Source organism: Phymastichus coffea, unplaced genomic scaffold (assembly GCF_024137745.1).
Source record: "Phymastichus coffea isolate CEN01 unplaced genomic scaffold, Cenicafe_Pcof_1.1 PCOF00096, whole genome shotgun sequence".
Classification (NCBI taxonomy): Eukaryota; Metazoa; Arthropoda; class Insecta; order Hymenoptera; family Eulophidae; genus Phymastichus; species Phymastichus coffea.
Genome location: NW_026706907.1, coordinates 338,584 through 356,058, shown reverse-complemented (window position 1 = coordinate 356,058; position 17,475 = coordinate 338,584). Strand labels below are relative to the sequence as shown.

Here is a 17,475-nt window from a genome sequence, read left to right as displayed (position 1 = left end):
TTGCAAACTTTCACACTGGCTTGGAAGGATTATTGCCTTTGCGTATAAATCTTAGTGATTATTTGTTTTAAAATAATTTCTTTCAATAAAGCAACATATAACAAAATTAGCATCAAATTTGATTGCAGTTTTTACTGTCTGTACTGAATCCATAGTTATATTTTGTAAGCACATATCGATGTACTCGTCACAATTTTTGTTGTATAAAGCTATACACTTAATACTTCCATTATTTCTTTTGAATCAGCGTATATAACATTTGGAAAATAAATTGTTTTCATATGTCGAAAAAGTTCTAATAAAAATAGCATACATCAAAATTATCTTCAGAACGATGATAAAATATTTGATTTGAAATAAATAAAAGTACCTAATACCTATACCCATCTCCCCGGCTACGCCATGTATAATACACTCTGCTTCTTGGTTCACGAAACGTAGAAATACGGAATGAAACAGTTTTCCCGCCACTCGGGGCATCAATGTTATTATGAATTTTTATTTAAAATTAATAATATTTAGCATTAATGTGAATACGGGGGATGGCATGGGAAATTATAATCTTAATTTTAAGACCTGAATCGTAAAAATCGAATAACAAATTCTGGAGAAATCAGCTAGTGAGTAGGTAAGCGGAAAATGCGATATTCCCATATTTCCCGTTGATTAATCGTAAATGGGAAATTTCCACGTACATCAGGGACAGTTAGAGCAATTAATGCCTTTTTCCCTTTTTGGCTAACAATTTCCCATCAAAACCCGGGGGCTATCTTCGCAGTCCTTTGCATTCGGCATATGTTGAAATTCAGGCTATTATCGCGATTTTCTTATCTGAAAGCAGTGATCAAGAATTAAATTGTAGATGATTATTACGGCAGGAATTAAATATGGTCCATTAAGGATTCTTAACATTTGGTGAAAGCATGCGAAATTCAACAGTATATCGTACACCGCGCTTAACCACGTCCGTCAACAGCACAAATCTAGTTGATGTATCACGTAAACATGATTATATAAAAACATCTGTTGTAAATACACAATAATATTTCCGAAACACACGACACTGTAAAAAAAGTACTGCGAATCCGTGTTTATTAGAATTCGAATTTCTCACTAATAATTCACCACAATTTTTTGCAGAATTGCAAATAGCTATATATAATAGACGATATATGTGTTCCACCCTGCACAAGACAACGAACATCGTCTGCTATTAAGATATATAGTAGTCGACAGTCGTCTGCTATGGCCGTACGCTGTATCACGGCACCGTAGCTCTCCTGTAAATAGTGTGTAAAATTATAATATTAAGACTGCGGGTAATACGCATACGCGCCTTTTGGGCGTCTCTGTCTGAAGGACAACTCGGAAAAAATCCATATAGCAAAGTCAACACGCATGCTCACGTGGTTAATTATACTGCACTTGTGATATCGCGCCTCGCGTGGACGTTCGTATTGTTTCTTGATACAACTTTTCATGGTCAATAATAATTTAGTCAAAATTATTGATAGGTAAGTAGCTTTATTTGTTATCATTGGTAATGCTACGCGTTTCCAATTCAAAATTTTTTACACAGACTGACTTATGATAAATTTCATCTGAATCTTCTTTCATTAATAGCTACTGATTTATCATTAGCAACATGTCAATGAAAGAAAAAATAGCAAAACTTCAACACCCAATTGTTATGGCCTTTGGCAATCCATTGCTCGATGTACTTATAATCAATGATGAAGATAATTTGTTAACAAAGTATAATTTGAAAATTGATGGACAAACTGAATTAGATCGGAAGAAAATAGATCAGCTGTTTAACGACTTACCTAATGAGTAAGTTGCATATGTCAATGAACTATCAACAAAAAAATGGTTTTGAAACATTTGCAGGTCAAAAAGAATAACAAGTGCTGGTGGCTGTGCTTTGAATACTGTAAGAATATTACAACATTTATGTGGTAGAAAAAATGGACCAAAAATGTGTATCTACTATGGAGGTCTAGGTAATTGCACTAGAGGAGAAACATTGAAAGAATTAGTAAAATTAGCAAATGTCGATGCAAGGTACAAACTATTAAACATTTATAAAATATCTTAATAACTTGGATAAAACTAAAATAAGAGTATATCCTTGCAGGTATGCTATTCATCCATCATTACCAACTGGAATATGTGTTTCTATTATCAAAGACACCTATCGAAGTTTAGCAGCTAATTTGGGGGCAGCTGGAATTTACACCCTTAACGATCTCAACAAAACAGATCTACCTCTTGATTGTGTTAGGATTATTTACATTGAAGGTTTTTTTATAACTCACAGTATGGATGTAGCCAAGGCAGTTGTAGAAAAAGCACAAGAAAAAGATATAATATTAGCATTTAATCTCAGTGGAACTTATGTTTTCGAGGTAAAGATTTATATATACATTTTATCACAGAATATAGATTATAAACCAAACATTTCTTTCAGGAACACTGCAATGAAATTTGTGAAATGGTTGGTTTAGCCAACATTATTTTTGGAAATGTAGAAGAAATGATAGCCTTAGCAGAATCATTAAATCTCCAATACAGTAATTCTGCTGACATTCCCTTTCTTTTGAATAATTTAAAAAGAGTAACAGTAAATGCATCAAATTCCTGTAGCAATAACTGGCTCATAAGTGATAGCATTGTTGTAATGACTCAAGGTGGGTCAGATCCTGCTATAGTAGTTTGGGGTCAAGGTAACCATGCAAGTTGTGATCCAATGAAACCCACCTCACCTATTGTGGATACAACTGGTGCAGGAGATTCTCTCGTAGCTGGGTTTTTGGCTGGATTAATCACTGATCAAGATCCAGAGACTTGTTTGAAATGGGGCTGTAAAGTGGCTGCAAAAGTAATAACCAATTTTGGTGCCACTATATCTGGAAATGATCTCCCAGATGATTTTTTGCAATAACATTCAATTCTGTTTTACATTTATCATAAATCAGAATAGATTGATCAGAAGGACAAGCTCAAGATTTCTAGGTAGTACAAAACAAGTGCTATGATAAAAAAGTATTAATATATTTTCATATTGATAATTTTGTTGCAACTTCAATTGACTCTTGCTGATTGTGATGGTCTAGATCTTATATCTGAAACAGTACAAATCAAAAAGCTGTTAAATTAAATGTATACCAATAAAACCATGGCTCTGTTATGGAATACAGAATGGAAAGCACACAAGTATTTTATTGGTATATGTGTGAAGGTCTCGTCATTATTTAAACGTTGGCTTTTTGAATAAGAGTTTTTGTTTTTGAAAGTTTACGAATCTAGTCTATGCATTGAATCTGTACTTGATTGCATATAGTTTGTTATAAGATTAATGTCATAAAAAAAATATATATATATACAAATATAAGAGTTGATATTTTACGTCATAAGTAAATAAATCAAAAGTCTGCCTTGAAAAATATATAATAATCGAAATACTATCTATGTAAATACACAGAATAGAGTAATATGTTATAAATTTTAAGAGCAAAACAATGATGTGAAAAAATGTGTTGTTTCAAATAAATAAAACTATTACAATTGTAATAAAAAATGTATTAATTTTAATAGCTTAATTTTAAATTGTTTCAATTAAAAACTGTCATATTTCGTTGAAAATGACCGTAACTGCGTACATGTTGCGGTCACGCCAAGCTTACGTCAGCAGACACGAGATGGCAGTACTCCTCAGTCGTCGGTAACACGACGGCGCAAGCAAACGCTCGTTCCTCGCAGCGAGTTCGCATAGCCGTAGTCAGTCTCTCACCGGCGCTCGAGATAATTGGTGATTCCTTTGCCAGCTCCTCGTGGCAACTACTTAGTTGCTCTAGCGCTAAGAGAATAACTCATTTCAGACAATATTTGAATTCCCACAGCTCTGGGAGAACAAACACAGTGTAAATAAAGATTACATATAGTCAACTGTAATCTAGTTAAATAAAGTTCAGTTAATCTTCATATTGTCTAATTCATTTCCCTAGCGTGCCAAGCAGCTTTCTACATACAACTATACTGCGCACCGTGCGTACAACTATACTGCGCAACGTACGCACTGCGCAGTAAACGCAATGCGCAGTAGCTAGTCACAACACAACAAAACCTCAAATATAATCTAGAAAGTTATTATTCACGTCAAAATAAATTTATCTATATTTATACAAATATTCACAGTTGTAACTGATTATCCATTTGTCAATTTAAAAAATGTGGTGAAGCTAACCAGGCGAAACTGATCAAGATTGAAATTATTTAAGTAACACAACGTATAACCATTAATAGAAAAGAATTTTCAGCATCATTAAATTGTTGAGAGCTATAAAACTTTGAAAATTTACTTCAAAATGTCTATGGTAAATCATTTCAATATCATTTATGGAATAACTATCAATTACTAAACATTTTTATAAACATTTTTGTTTGCATTTTCAACAGCGACCTGATGATCACAGAAGAAAATGGAATCGAGAGGAGTACGAAAGGCTTGCTCTGCAGAGGTTGCAGGAAGAAATTGCAGAAGAGGAATTAGGTATTCCAAAACAACCAGCTGTTAAAAGAGAACTTTTAAAACAAAGAGATTACAAAGTTGATTTAGAATCAAAACTTGGTAAAAGTGTGGTGATCAATAAAAATACACCTTCTTCTCAGAGTGGCGGGTATGGCTGTCAAATATCTGTAATATAAAAAATAAATTATTATTCCATTATTATTATTATATTATTCCATTTTTAGGTACTACTGCAATGTTTGTGACTGTGTAGTAAAAGATTCTATAAACTTCTTAGATCACATAAATGGGACCAAACGTTAGTAAATTTAATGGTTATTCCCACCAAAAACCTATTTTCTTATATATTATTTTTCATTACAAAAAATTATTTTCAGATCAACGAAATTTGGGTATGTCAATGAAAATTGAACGATCCACGCTTGAGCAAGTTAAAGCACGGTTTGCAGCTAATAAGAAAAAACTTGAAGAAAAAAAGAAAGATTATGACTTGGAGCAGCGAGTCAAAGAATTAAAAGAAGAAGTGAGTGCTTAACTTTTTATAAGTAAAAAATCAATGCAAATGTGATAATTTCTCTATTCTTTATTTAGGAAGAGAAAATGAAAGAATATCGAAGAGAAAAGAAAAAAGATAGAAAAAGAAAAATTGAGGAAACTAAAGATGATGATGACGATGAAGATGGTGGACCAGTAGATGAGATGGCTGCAATTATGGGATTTTCTGGTTTTGGATCATCAAAAAAAAAGTGAACTTGTAAATAAATTCATGAAAATCAAAAAAATGAAACAAATTGAGTTGACTATTACAATGCAAGTTCAATGATTATACTTGCATCCTTTGAGATATATTCAAATGTATCAAGACAATTGTTTTTTCGTTCTCATAGATATTCAGTTACATTTCTTTAGTTTTCTTTCAATTCACATTCTATTTGTTTCATTGGATATTTTTAGATTAAATTATCATGTTAGAATCTTTTTAATGTAATTTAATTACATACAATTAAGTTGCAAGTTTATTAATTTTAATTTCACTAGATCAAATTTTTGTAAAGTTTACAAAGAAACAATTATCGATTATTATCATGTGCAACTGTACTATAATAAATTACTTATTTCACATGATTAACATTATATTGATTTGTTAAGTGATTTTAGAATTACAAATAATGTAGGAAAAGTCTTTAATAAATGAACTTACCATTAAGTATTAAAAATAGTGAATAAAAGTGATCGCAATTTTCAAATTTGTTTTAGCTAATCTAATATACCAATAAAAGCTCCAAGAAAATAACGTCGACAAGATTTTCTGTTTACATTTGTTTAGCTATAAGTTGATATTTTCTTACGATGACTTTGAACGTAATTAATGTAATACATGTTTAAACCAGTGCTGGCTCTATCATTCTCTCGCCATCTTGCGAGCGAAGCCAAAATGATGCAGGTAAATAAAGTTATAGCATTTGAAATCTGAGGCGTAAATACACTACAATTTAATACAAGTTAAATAGGTGCTTGTAGCCGCCGTACTTACTGTATACGTGCAGTTATAATTCACTGTAAATTACAGTGTCATAATATTAATATATTAAAATATTTTTGCAATCTAAAAAAAAACTATATACATTTTGTAAAAGTAGAATTGTAAAGGTGCAGACTTATCTGCTATCAATTTCACTGAAGTAGACTTGCAGCAGCAGCACGTTCACTTGCGCTGAAACATTTCCATCTCAACTCGTTCCACTTTCTCTACCTTTGTTTCGTACGTTATATATGATACATTGCATTTAAATCTAAAAGTTAATCCTTGATATTTAGTCCTCTATTGATTAAGAATAATAATGATTACGTCATTTGAACAACTTTTGTTAAATTTACATATTGTTTTATGCTTGTGTTTCACTGTTCTCGCGCATTAATTGTTGGATGCACATTGTTGTTTTAGCGGAGAACGCGCTTGGAGTAGTCAAACAATCTGCTTCTCTTGAATTCAGTTTGTTTAAAATGTAGACACGCGAATAGCTTGCGAAATTGGCACGTTGGACCTGTCAGGGACAGAAAAGGGGTGTCGGCATCTGCGATCCGTCAACGCGCAGAGACGTTTCTCGAGCCGAATCCCTTTGCTTCCTGTGCGGTCGGCGCGACGAAGTCGCTCAAAGCCGCAAGCCTGCAGTTACTCTCGAGACACGCTCTCTTACCATCTCCATTCCAGGAGCTAGCTGTGTGCCCGCAACGTGCATCTTCTCTCTCTCTCTCTCTCTCTCTCTCTCTCTCTCCCTCTTTCCTCCTCCTCCGGCGTCCTTGCGGCGGCAACTGCGACTTCACGGCCGCGGGGCCCCTTTCCCCGGAGTCGAGCAAGCGCTTTCGCCCGCGTCACAGTCTCGATCCTCTGCGGCTGCCCGCCGCCGACGCTGACGCTGCAGAGCTCACGGCTCAGCTTGGAGTGCGGGCGCGCGCGCGCGCAACCCGCGGCACGGGCTCGAGAGTGCGAGTGCGCGAGGAGCAAGAGGCCAGCCGCCGCGGGATCGCGGACGCGAGGATGACGAGCAGGTAGCACGAGATTAATGGACCAGGATACCGCGGCAGCGCGCTGTCTGACCCGGGCGCCAAGCAAGTACGAGATTTACTCGAACAAGAGGCGCAAGGACAAGGCCGCCGCCCCGAGGATGCCCAGCAGGACGCTGCAGCCCATCGAGGAGCTCTCGAAGCCCGGTGAGTGCGACGAGCTTTCGCGCGCGAGCAGCGACGTCGACGTCGGCGACTTGCCGCGCGCAAAACGTTCGACGAGCGCGGCGAGCTCGCGGTCCGCCAATCGGCGCGCACGTGCACGACAGCCAGCCAGCCAGCCCGGTCGAGCTCGACCGTTGCTCCGGTAAGAGCCGCGCGCGAGCAGGGGGTAAAATGAGTCCGAAACTCCGGAGATATGGCCTGCCGAGCTGCTCCGAGGACATTGAAAGTTCACGGAAGTGAAAATGCCCGAGCCGTCGGGGCGTTCCGCGGCCAGAATCTTAGACGGACTCGGAGCTGCGGTCACTGCCATCGGCGACAAGTGACGGTCCGATGCGCGCGGCTCGTGAGACGTAGCCGCGCGACTGCTCGGACAACCCGCAGTAATATATCCAATAGGCAAAACTCGCAAGTGTCGACGCGGACTTTTGGAAGGTGAATCACGCACGTGCGCCGCAAAGCTGCTGTCTTTGAGAAAACGCGAGTTGTCGGCAATTCTGACTTGTACAGCAAAGTATACGTTCGAACAGCTACACGGCGCTTGTCGAGCAATCTCGAGTACCTCGGTGTATTGATAGTAGGTCATTGGGACAGCGGATCGCGGCGGTGAGAGCATCGAGTAATTAACCGCGAGGCGACAATATAACCGCAATAGGCCCTTGTTTTTCGTGGCTATCCTTTCACCGTCGTGTCGTTGTCGGCTTGTCGTATCGCGCCGCAGCTCTTGCCGCTCGACTCGCAACACTTTCTCCTGTTATCGAAAGCAGCTCGCGCCCTGATATCAATCAGCCTGGATAATTCCCGCGCGCGTGCCGCGTAACGCGCAAGTTGGGCTCTCCCTCGAGCCGCTTTTCTCGCGATCGCCAGTCCACACCTAGAAATGACCGATTTAGTGAGAATCGTCGCTCGAGGACCACGCGGAAATGTCGACTTGCGAGGTTTCCGTTCCTTTTCCGAAAGTGTAATATTTTTAACGAATCGACGCGCACAAGTAACATTCGTCAATAATCACGAATGTTATCAACTTGCACGATATAGTGTATAGGGGAATAATTACTTTTTTTACATTATTCGCTTATAACTAAGAAGTCTTAATTTTACAATTATAGTCGATTGTAAGAGAAATACTTTAGTTATTATCGTTCAAGTCTAATTATATTTTATTCGTTGTACAGCGGGCAAATAATTTTTTTTGAGCTTCACGTATAAAAATATGGCAGAGAAACGTACTGTTTCGTATACTTGAAGTACAGCTAACAGCGTAAACTTTTGCCATGCTTCCTTGTTTACACGGGCCGATGCGCTTCGATTACCATGCGATATTCCAATTTTACGATACAAATGGCTCCACTTGGACGAGGTAATAACTGAAACATTGACATAGACTTCCACCGTTTACATGGTTTACAATAAGCGACCAAAAAGTGTAGCACACTACTTAATAGCGATTTGATAAATGCTTTTCCTATAAAGCTACAAATCCACCGTAAACTACTAATAGTATTGCGCAGAGACTCGTACGGTCGATCGCTTGAAATATTTGATCGTTCGTGTGCAATGCTCACATTTGTACGGTGTGTTACTCATAAACATATGCAGTAAATAATAAGAGTGATAATAATTGATTAAGGAGTAAATAGTAAAACTCTAGATAAGTGATTAAACTGGCTGCTGGGGCTAGTCACTAAAAATCCGAAGAGCAGCCACCGGCGTTTGTCACTACGTTTTGGTCGTCTCGTCCTTGGCCTCCAGATTGTCGAACTTCCAATCCTTCATCTGGTCGTAAAGAATTGCGATTCTGGAGCTGCGAATGACGCTGTCCCGCATTTCCAGCAGCAGGCCCTTCTCCACGTGCGACTCGACCATGACGAACAAAAAATCGGGCCGGCCGTTGCGAGTTTTGTAGGCGAGGGTAACGTTCTCGGCGCCCACGCCACCCTCGACGACGCTCACGTCGCCGTGCATGTTCAGCGAGGCCGCGAGCACGCAGTTGATCGTGTGATCGGCCGGTGCGCTGAGCGTGAGAAGCAGCGACGTGGACACGCTCGTCGTCGAGTTGGTCGTCTCGAGGTGGAGGTTGCGCTCGAGGGTGTCTTGCTTGGAGATGAAGTCGCCCTCCATCAGCCACTGATCCCTGGCGAGCAGTTCGAATGAATGCGCAGACGGAACGTGAAGCGCTACCTATGTACTCTCGGTCGTGCACGCGTACTTACCCAGCGCAGAGCTGGCAGAGAGCGAGGACGCGCAGAAGCGCGGACAGTTTGGCGGCGGGCCCTCGCGGCATCGTCGTGGCTGCGTGCGTCATCTCGAGGCGACGAGCTCCGCTCGGCGCGCTGGGCCTAGTCGTCGGGCGGGTTCGCGACCCCGCGGCCTTGACCCCGTTCTCCTCGTCGCGCCTCGCGCGACTGCGATCGGCTTCGACGCTGCGCATGATCCGCGCGCTCGGCCACTTCCGCGACAGCTATCGGCGGACCCGCAAGCGCACGCACGCGCTCGAGACGCGCAATGGAGTATCGAGCGCCAGCCTTGGGGCATCGGTCAGTCGCGGCGCACCGCGTACATGCAGCGAGAATTCGGACGGACGCGGATGAGCGCGCGTGTTGAATTCCCGCACGTACCGAGGGCTTTGGCAATGGCCGAAGCCCGACTAACGAGGATGTCACGCGTACTCACGTATCGAGAGTGAACGAAGAAGAGAGAGAGAGAGAGAGAGAGAGAGATACAGTTAGCGCAGCGCACAGAATTGTGACGACATTAGTATGCGTGGCGACCGCGAGATCCATGCACGCGGCTCCGCTGCGCTGTGATGAGAGTGTATTTTCGTTAACCTCCTTAGGGAAGCGAATGGCTTGGACTATATTTGCACCGGACGCATCGCCGCTGCTTTGTCTTTTTTTCCCGTCTCATCGAATTGCCGTGGCAGCACGGGTTCTATTATTGCAGTCTACAGTTCACTGAAACCGAAAGTTAACTATAGCGCGACGTCTCATTGAACGCGCTGCACGCACTGGAGAGCGCCTCTGTCATTCTCGTTTTCCACTTTACTTATTTTGCCTGCACGAGCGATTATGCCGATTGCAGTGGTATGGCACGTCTCGAGTGCGAGCAGCGCGATGAGCTCTCGTCTGTCGGCGGTGAGATCTTTGTCTCGCTCGTAAATCGCGAGACCTCTCTCGGTCGATTTCGCGCGAGGCAATAAAAATAACGCGCCACAAATCCGTGTTGCCGCGCGCCGCTAATGAGGCACAGAGCTGCGGTCGAGTCCGCGTAATGTGCTCAGCGCGAAAATGCCGTTTGCGACCCGCGGCAAGCACGCGTTTTCCCTCGCGGCCGGTTCGCGGGATATACCGCGCCCGAGCCGCGCGGGACCGCGGGATCGATGGAAATCGCGTTCGGCCGGGGCGACGCGTTGCTCCGGATCGCTCTCGACGCCACGCTCATTGGCATTCGGACGAGTTCGCGTGCGTGACTTCCGTCGCGCCAGAAGCCGAGCGCACGGTGGGCGGCGGTACCGCGCGCCATTGCCGCGTCGACCGCCAGCCAGCCAGGACCCGCATAGCGTGGAGGATCGCGAGAAGGATCGCGAGACGAGGCGGACTCGCGCGCGCGCACCGAGTGCAAGGCTGCAGCGAGCTCGCGGAAGTGTCCCCGGCATGTGCGCGGCAGTGACCAAGGCCGTAATTGGCCTCGTCGGCCCCTACAGGTATGGTCGATCCTCGGGTTTGCGTCGATCGGCGCGGTGCGCCCCGTATCGTCTCGTTTCCGACCCTCGGGGTGTGTGCGCTGCAGAGTCGAGGACCCGCGCGACGAGCGGCCTCGATCGCGGGACCAGCAGTCCACCGAGAGGCCGGACGGCGCGCCAAGTGGCATCGAGGCGGCTGCCGACGAGCGCTCCAGCTGGATGGTGATGGGTGCCAACGGGTTCGACGACAGTCCGCCGGGCGGCGTGCGGCAGCTGGCGAACGGCGAGGAGGACGCGGCCTGGCAGTTTCGGAGCGGCGGCAAGCTGCTGGCGGTGCGCCTGGGTAGCGAGGAGAGAGCGGTCGACGTCGCGAATAATGCATCGAGCACCGTCGCCGACGGTAAGACGCACGCGTCGCCGGATGCTCGCGCTGGACAGCCGCTGAGACGGACTGGTCTCGCGGTTTTAACGACGGAACGCGAAACGACTTTGAGCCCGACTGGATTTCGTCCGCGGTGATATATATAGCGCGCCAAAGAAAAATATAAACGCTTCTGCCGCCAGCTGCGGATCCCGCGACGAGGCACATGTGTCGCTGCGCCGTACAGTTGCGTCGATTGGCCGTCGTAATTCTCGCGAATCATTAACGTAAATCAGGTGTGAAGCAGCCTCGCACGGACTTGATTCTCAGCGCATCCACTTGAAAGCCTGTGACGAGCGAGGATCTGTCTGATCACCGTGAGCCAGAGAGAGAGAGAGAGAGAGAGAGAGAGAGAGAAACGCGTATTGTCGAGTCTCGCATCGAAAAGCCAAGTAGGATAGGCGCATTAAGAGGAAAGCAGGCCTAACTGTACAGGCGGACGCGTGGCTCGCTCGCGCTGGCGGTGCAGCGCTTTTAACGACGAATCGCGCGACAGCAGGCCAGCAGGTGCCTAGTCAGCCCGCGATTCGCTAATGGTCGACGCTCGGCCGAAGGCTTATACCGCTGCTCCGCGAAATCTCCGCTTTGGGCGGCCTGCGCCGCGACACGAGAGTCCCTCCGCGCTGCATCGCGCTCCGCGCGCTATCAGGGTCAGCCGCGCGTATCCTCGCGAGTTACACGGCCGCCTCCATTATGATCGTCACGGTTAGAGAAACTCGGCGCGCCAGATGTGAGCTCGGGGCGCGCGGTGAAAATCGATTTAATATACGCCGCGGAGGACGGCAGGCTCGACGATCGATCGTCGCTCGTCTGGCGATCGCTTTCGAAAGTCGATCGTTCGCCGTGCGCACCCGAGCGCCTTCGTCGCCGCTGTCCGGGATGCACTCCTTCCTGGAGACGTCGCTCTTGCGGGGAAGTCGGGCCGGACCGACGCGCCAATGAGGAGAGAAAAAAGAAATAAACGAGCGAACAGAGGCTGCGAGGAAAAATCAACGGGAGCGTAACCCCGGTGAGCATCTGCCGCTGCGTGATAAGCCACAAAGATCGGCATTCCGTGCGCGTACACGCTCGCGAGCCTGCCTCTCCACACCGCGTCGCGGAAAGGAGGCTAAGCGAAAGAACCGGTATAAAACGACGATACTTCTCGACGCTCGCGCGCTCGCCGAAACAGAGAGAGAGAGAGAGAGAGAGAGAGAGAGAGAGAGAGAGAGAGAGAGAGAGAGAGAGAGAGAGAGAGAGAGAGAGAGAGAGAGAGAGAGAGAGAGAGAGAGAGAGAGAGAGAGAGAGAGAGAGAGAGAGAGAGAGAGAGAGAGAGAGAGCGAGAGAGTGGCAGAGGCTAGGTTTTCCCGAGCACTTGACATCGCACGTTCGAACGCGGCGCCTCGGCGGACGCGGCATCGCTCATTTCCTTGGTCCTCTTCTCTTCCGCTTAGTTCGATTCGCTCGAGTCCCGTTTCATCATGAAGTGCTATTCGTGCAAGAGTATCGTTTGGGGTCCCGCTGCCGCAGCGTCGCGCCAAGTAAGTTTCACGCCGTTCGCGCCGGGCTGCTTGACGCGAGTACGCGACGACCGATTTAGGAAAGCGAGCGCTTTCGGTCGACGTGACTTCTACGCGATCGCGACGAAATTTCAACTGTGAGAAGTGCGTCGATCGCTCGTCACGAGGCGAACTCCCGACTCGACCACATTAGCGAAACGTCACGGATGAATTCTCGCTCGTTGCATTGATAGTCGAAGTCGACTTGTCGAGATTATTTACCTTACTCTATGATTATCGCGCGACTGTTGCACCACACAGCACAACGAAATCGCTCATCAAATGCATCGTAATAATCACAGAACGCCTCATTATTTACAGGAAGCTTTTATCCTAGGTAAATATGCAACATCAATTTTATTTTGTTTTTTATTATTATTTTGATTTTCCTGACTAGATCGCTAAAATACCCGGTATACTCACTTTTTACATTAATTTACAATCGAAAGTTTGCTTGGCGTTGAAAGCATCGACTGCCAAAGCAATCAACATCGCGCTGACGCTTAGTAATCATCTCAATAAAGAAAACGTCGGCTATACTTACCGCCGAGTTTGGCGTTGCTCTTTCTCGCATCAAATCGTGCGCCATAATAGGCCGAGGAGTGAAAGCAGTTGCATGTACTGCGTAGGCCGCCAGAGTCATTTTTGTTGTTGTTATCTTTCCCAGTAACGACGAGACGGCGAACAATGAGCCGCTGGATCTCGTGCGATCGCGAGTCTTGCGTGAAAATTCACATCTGAAAGGAAACATCGGAATCGTTAATTTGGCCAAGCGATGCATTGTCGGTTACCGTGTACCGCTCTACGTAAATTGTGCGCACGTGGATTCGCTATTCTCATTTGCCCGATCGCGAGGTCGCCAAAGAAAGCGCAGCTTTCCCGTTTTCATCTCGCGCGACCAACAGAGATTCGACGTCATTTTGTAAGCTGCCAAGGAAAGTACGAAACGGGGGACACGCGTAAAGTCCGCAATTCATCGGATACGTATTCGCGCGCGCTCCGGTACACCTGTGCAACCTCACAGGCGATGCGCGCGCACACTGCAATCAGGCGGCGAATATAGTCGGGCGTTATGCACCTTACACGGTACGGCCGCATAAACACGCGTAAGGATGCGCCATAACGAGACGCGCAGCAGCCGCGATCGAGTTGACCGGAGCGATGCTCCTTCGAGATCGTTCGACGCTCGGACACCAAGCGCGTAGGCGCGTGGCCGCGTTCGCGCAGCGTTGCTTGCGATTTCATTGCAGGCGCGCCCCACGGATCCATAATTCATGAATCTCAATAGTGGCGAGAAGAAAGTGTGATTGTTACGGTTTGCGACCTCGGGAGATGGACGCGAAGGAGACGCGCGGCGAGAGCGCGATCGGTATCGAGTCGCGGGGCGGAAGCGGCGAGTCCTCGCGAGGGGCGGCGCGGCCCCCGCTGCGAGCCCGCTACGGCGACGCGCGCGGCGAAAGGCTGACATTTTGCGCCCGCTCGCGCGACTGCCGCGGAGCCCGACCGCGATCACAGTAATTTAACGCGTCCGTGGGTCTTTTGTGATCCATCTGCGCCAAACCACATCCACCTCGGCGGCCGCGCGTGCTGCACGCGCGAGCGGAGCCACACGGCAGAAAGGAAAACGCAGCCGCACGCGAGAAAGTGTTGCTGCTCGCTCTCTTGGCGCGCTCGCTGCCCGAAGAGACCGGCGCGAGCGAGCGAGCGAGCGATAACGATGCGGCGATCGGCTCTCGCTTTCCCGCGCGGTCCGCCGCCGGGACCGTCGAGGCGGCGCTCGCGGCCCGCCTGGCTGCGCCTCATTCGACGTGTGCGCGTTCCAGCTGGTAACGATCAGCAGCAGCAGCAGCAGCAGCACGACAAGGACAGCCTGAACGAGACCGGAAGCACGGCGGGTGGAACGGCGGACGCGGGCCCCGGCGGCGGCGAACTCGCCGGCAACGGCAACGCCGAGTCGCCGGGGCGCGACGCCAGCCCGCGTCGCTCGCACTCCCCGTCGCCCAAATCGCTCGTCTCCAGGATATTGGCGAGATCGAGGACGCCCGACGACCTGCTGGACCACTCGGAGCCATTGTGAGTTGACGCGGGCGACGAGTACAACAACCGCGTACACCTTGCACACTTCCCCAATCAACTCTGCTCGTCAGCTCTCAATTGTGGGTGGTCCTGTCCAACGTCTACGGCGAGCTGCTGATCGTGCTGACGATGGCGCTGTGCCTGGCAGAGGTCATGGACACTCCTGTGCCGCTGCTCAGTCTGCAGGTGAGAACGGGGGCGCGGACTTTCTCCCGCGCGCTCCGTCGGCTGGATCGCGCGACGTCAAGGTGTGCTTGCATCGGCAGGGCGTATTCCTGATCTACATGTACGTGGGCAGCATAGCCGTGATCATCGCCATCTACATCTGGGTGCTGATCGACAGCTGCGGCAGCATGCGCTCCGCGCCGACGGCCGGCTTCCACGACGCCGAGCTCGGCGGCGCCTCGCTCACGAGGTTCGGCTCCCTCAAACTCGCTCACATATCCCGATCGAGGACCACGCCGACGAGCTTCTACATCCGGATCGGCGCTCTGCGTGAGTTTCGCGCGGCAGCGGCGACGACGCGCGGGCAACGCGATCACGCCTGTTTTGACTCTCCGTTTGACGTCGTAGTGTTCGGCCTGGCGACGCTGGTGTTCAACGGCCTGGAGATGGCGATGCACTCGATGGCGCAGGCCGCCGAGTGCTTCGGCGACATCGTCTTCGTGCACCCGGCGCTGCACGGACTCTTCACCTTCCTGCAGATGCACTTCCTGTTCGTCAACTCGCAGGTGCTGGTGGAGAAGTTCGGGCCGGCGGCGAGGTTCGGCTTCACCCACCTGGCAGCGACCAACGTGGCGGTGTGGGCGCGCCTGGTGATCTGGGACTCGGCGCAGGAGTGGACCTACCACGTGCACGTGGCCCAGCGCGGCGCGCTGCGCCAGCAGTCGCCGCTCGAGCTGCGCCGCTTCCCGGACGCCTTCACCAAGCTGGGCCGTGCGCTGCCGGGCGACGAGGAGCGCGCCTACGAGCGGCAGCCCTCGGCCTACCACCGCTACGAGCCGATATCCCAGGAGCAGATCTCGCAGGTGGTCGCCCTGCAGGAGTGCCTCAACACCAACGCCCTGGGCCAGCTGTGGACCTCGAGCATGCCCTTCCTCTACCCCTTCATCGTGCAGTTCAGGTGCGGCCCTCGCGCCCCTCCCCCGTCCCCCGGCCGGTCGCCCGACTCTCACGCGCCACCTCCTCTCCGCAGCCTGATCGCGGCGGCGGTGGCCTTCGTGATGGGCCGCAACGTGGGCCGCTCGGGGCGACTGCTGCGCAAGAAGCTGCACGGCGCGCGCGACGCGCCCGGCGCCCGCCTCGGCTGCGACAGCTCGAGCAAGGGCCTGTTCCTCGGGATCCTGTGCATGGTCGCCGGCATCGTGGTCATCCTCATCTTCCTGGTGATACGCGAGGACGAGCACTTCACCCCGGCCACGCTGTCCTGGCTGACCTGCGGCAGCCTCGCGGGCATCCTCTCGCTGAGCAGCCTGGTGACCTGCAGCGGCCTGCTGCAGGTCCGGCGCATGTCCGTGGTGAGCGCGGCGCCCGCGCAGCTCGACTCGCTGCTGTCCAACGTGGCGCTGTTCGGCGTGCAGCTCTACTCCGTCTTCACGATCGTCGTGTGCGCCTGCTCGCTGCACAGCCTCGAGGTGCGTGTCGGGCCCGAGCCGCCGCGCCAGCGCGCACTGACCGCCGCCTACTTTGCGGGCCCGCAGGACGCCGACGGCCGCGCCGACGGCGGCGGCGAGAGCCTCGCCGACCTGCGGGCCAGGCACACGATGCTGCTGGCCGTCTCGGTGCTGCAGCTCTTCCAGTGCTTCGCCCAGAGCACCCTGATCGCCGAGGCCGCCAAGCGCTGCTGCATCACGCGCTCCCAGATGACGGCCAAGCCGGCGCGCCAGATCATCACGTATCTGCTGTTCAGCAACGGTAGGTATGCCCCGCCGCCGACCGCCGACCGCCGACGGCTCCTCACACGCGGGCGCGATCTGTTGCAGCCGTGCTCTGGGCCTTCGACACGGTCATCACGCAGACCTGGATATCGCAGGAGCTGCAGCTCAACTTCTTCGGCATACTCGCCTGGGGCGTCATCTCGAGGATCGGCCTGCCCCTGCTCATCTTCTACCGATTTCACAGCTGCGTCATGCTGCTCGAGGCCTGGAACAAGTGCTACAGGACGCTCAACGCCGAGCACCCGTTCAACTGACGATACACCGCGTGCGAGCGGCTCGTCTGCAAGTGCGTACTCGCGCGGCCGTCCCCCGCGGCTCTCGCGCCGCGTCTTCTCACCGCAACACGCCCGTTCGATGTCGCAGGCTCGAGCAGAGGGCCCGGAGCAACGAGGACGCGCCGAGGCAGCGCTACCGGTGCCACCAGCTGCGAGAGCTCGACGCGCACCGGCGCGCACGACGACCGTCGGCCTGCCCCGAAGGCCCGCGGCTGCGCGCCCGCGTTCGCAGCGCGAGTTGGTTCCGCTTGCCGCCGAGCTGCCCCCCGATGCTGACCCAGCTGTCCT

At 49.6% G+C, this 17,475-nt stretch overlaps 4 protein-coding genes across 6 annotated transcripts; 3 read left to right on the top strand and 1 right to left on the bottom strand.

Annotated features, from left to right (window-relative positions):
- Positions 1–724: 724 nt before the first annotated feature.
- On the top strand, positions 725–3,509 carry LOC131669676 (adenosine kinase-like). Its single transcript, XM_058944730.1, has 5 exons — positions 725–1,514; positions 1,642–1,833; positions 1,891–2,064; positions 2,138–2,408; positions 2,471–3,509. The coding sequence occupies exons 1-5, from the start codon at positions 1,480–1,482 to the stop codon at positions 2,942–2,944; spliced, it is 1,146 nt and encodes a 381-aa protein (XP_058800713.1). The 5' UTR covers positions 725–1,479; the 3' UTR covers positions 2,945–3,509.
- A 283-nt stretch (positions 3,510–3,792) lies between these two features.
- On the top strand, positions 3,793–5,808 carry LOC131669677 (zinc finger matrin-type protein 2). Its single transcript, XM_058944731.1, has 6 exons — positions 3,793–3,923; positions 4,008–4,376; positions 4,459–4,679; positions 4,756–4,829; positions 4,909–5,054; positions 5,123–5,808. The coding sequence occupies exons 2-6, from the start codon at positions 4,368–4,370 to the stop codon at positions 5,279–5,281; spliced, it is 609 nt and encodes a 202-aa protein (XP_058800714.1). The 5' UTR covers positions 3,793–3,923; positions 4,008–4,367; the 3' UTR covers positions 5,282–5,808.
- A 1,101-nt stretch (positions 5,809–6,909) lies between these two features.
- On the top strand, positions 6,910–17,414 carry LOC131669780 (proton channel OtopLc-like). 3 transcript variants are annotated; one of them, XM_058944911.1, is made up of 10 exons: positions 10,391–10,961; positions 11,048–11,340; positions 14,723–14,972; positions 15,047–15,161; positions 15,242–15,470; positions 15,549–16,098; positions 16,171–16,609; positions 16,676–16,889; positions 16,958–17,198; positions 17,276–17,414. In XM_058944911.1, exons 1-9 carry the CDS (start codon positions 10,546–10,548, stop codon positions 17,164–17,166), a joined length of 2,715 nt encoding a protein of 904 aa, XP_058800894.1. In that variant the 5' UTR covers positions 10,391–10,545; the 3' UTR covers positions 17,167–17,198; positions 17,276–17,414. The 3 variants fall into 3 exon arrangements, with proteins under 3 accessions (XP_058800895.1, XP_058800894.1, XP_058800893.1); XM_058944910.1 differs by having other exon boundaries at positions 16,171–16,889; XM_058944912.1 differs by lacking the exons at positions 10,391–10,961; positions 11,048–11,340 and adding an exon at positions 6,910–7,243 and having other exon boundaries at positions 16,171–16,889.
- LOC131669783 (uncharacterized) lies at positions 8,428–9,906 on the bottom strand. The gene is made up of 2 exons (XM_058944917.1): positions 9,472–9,906; positions 8,428–9,392 (listed from the first exon to the last, which is right to left on the bottom strand). The coding sequence occupies exons 1-2, from the start codon at positions 9,687–9,689 to the stop codon at positions 8,978–8,980; spliced, it is 633 nt and encodes a 210-aa protein (XP_058800900.1). The 5' UTR covers positions 9,690–9,906; the 3' UTR covers positions 8,428–8,977.
- Positions 17,415–17,475: the final 61 nt, after the last annotated feature.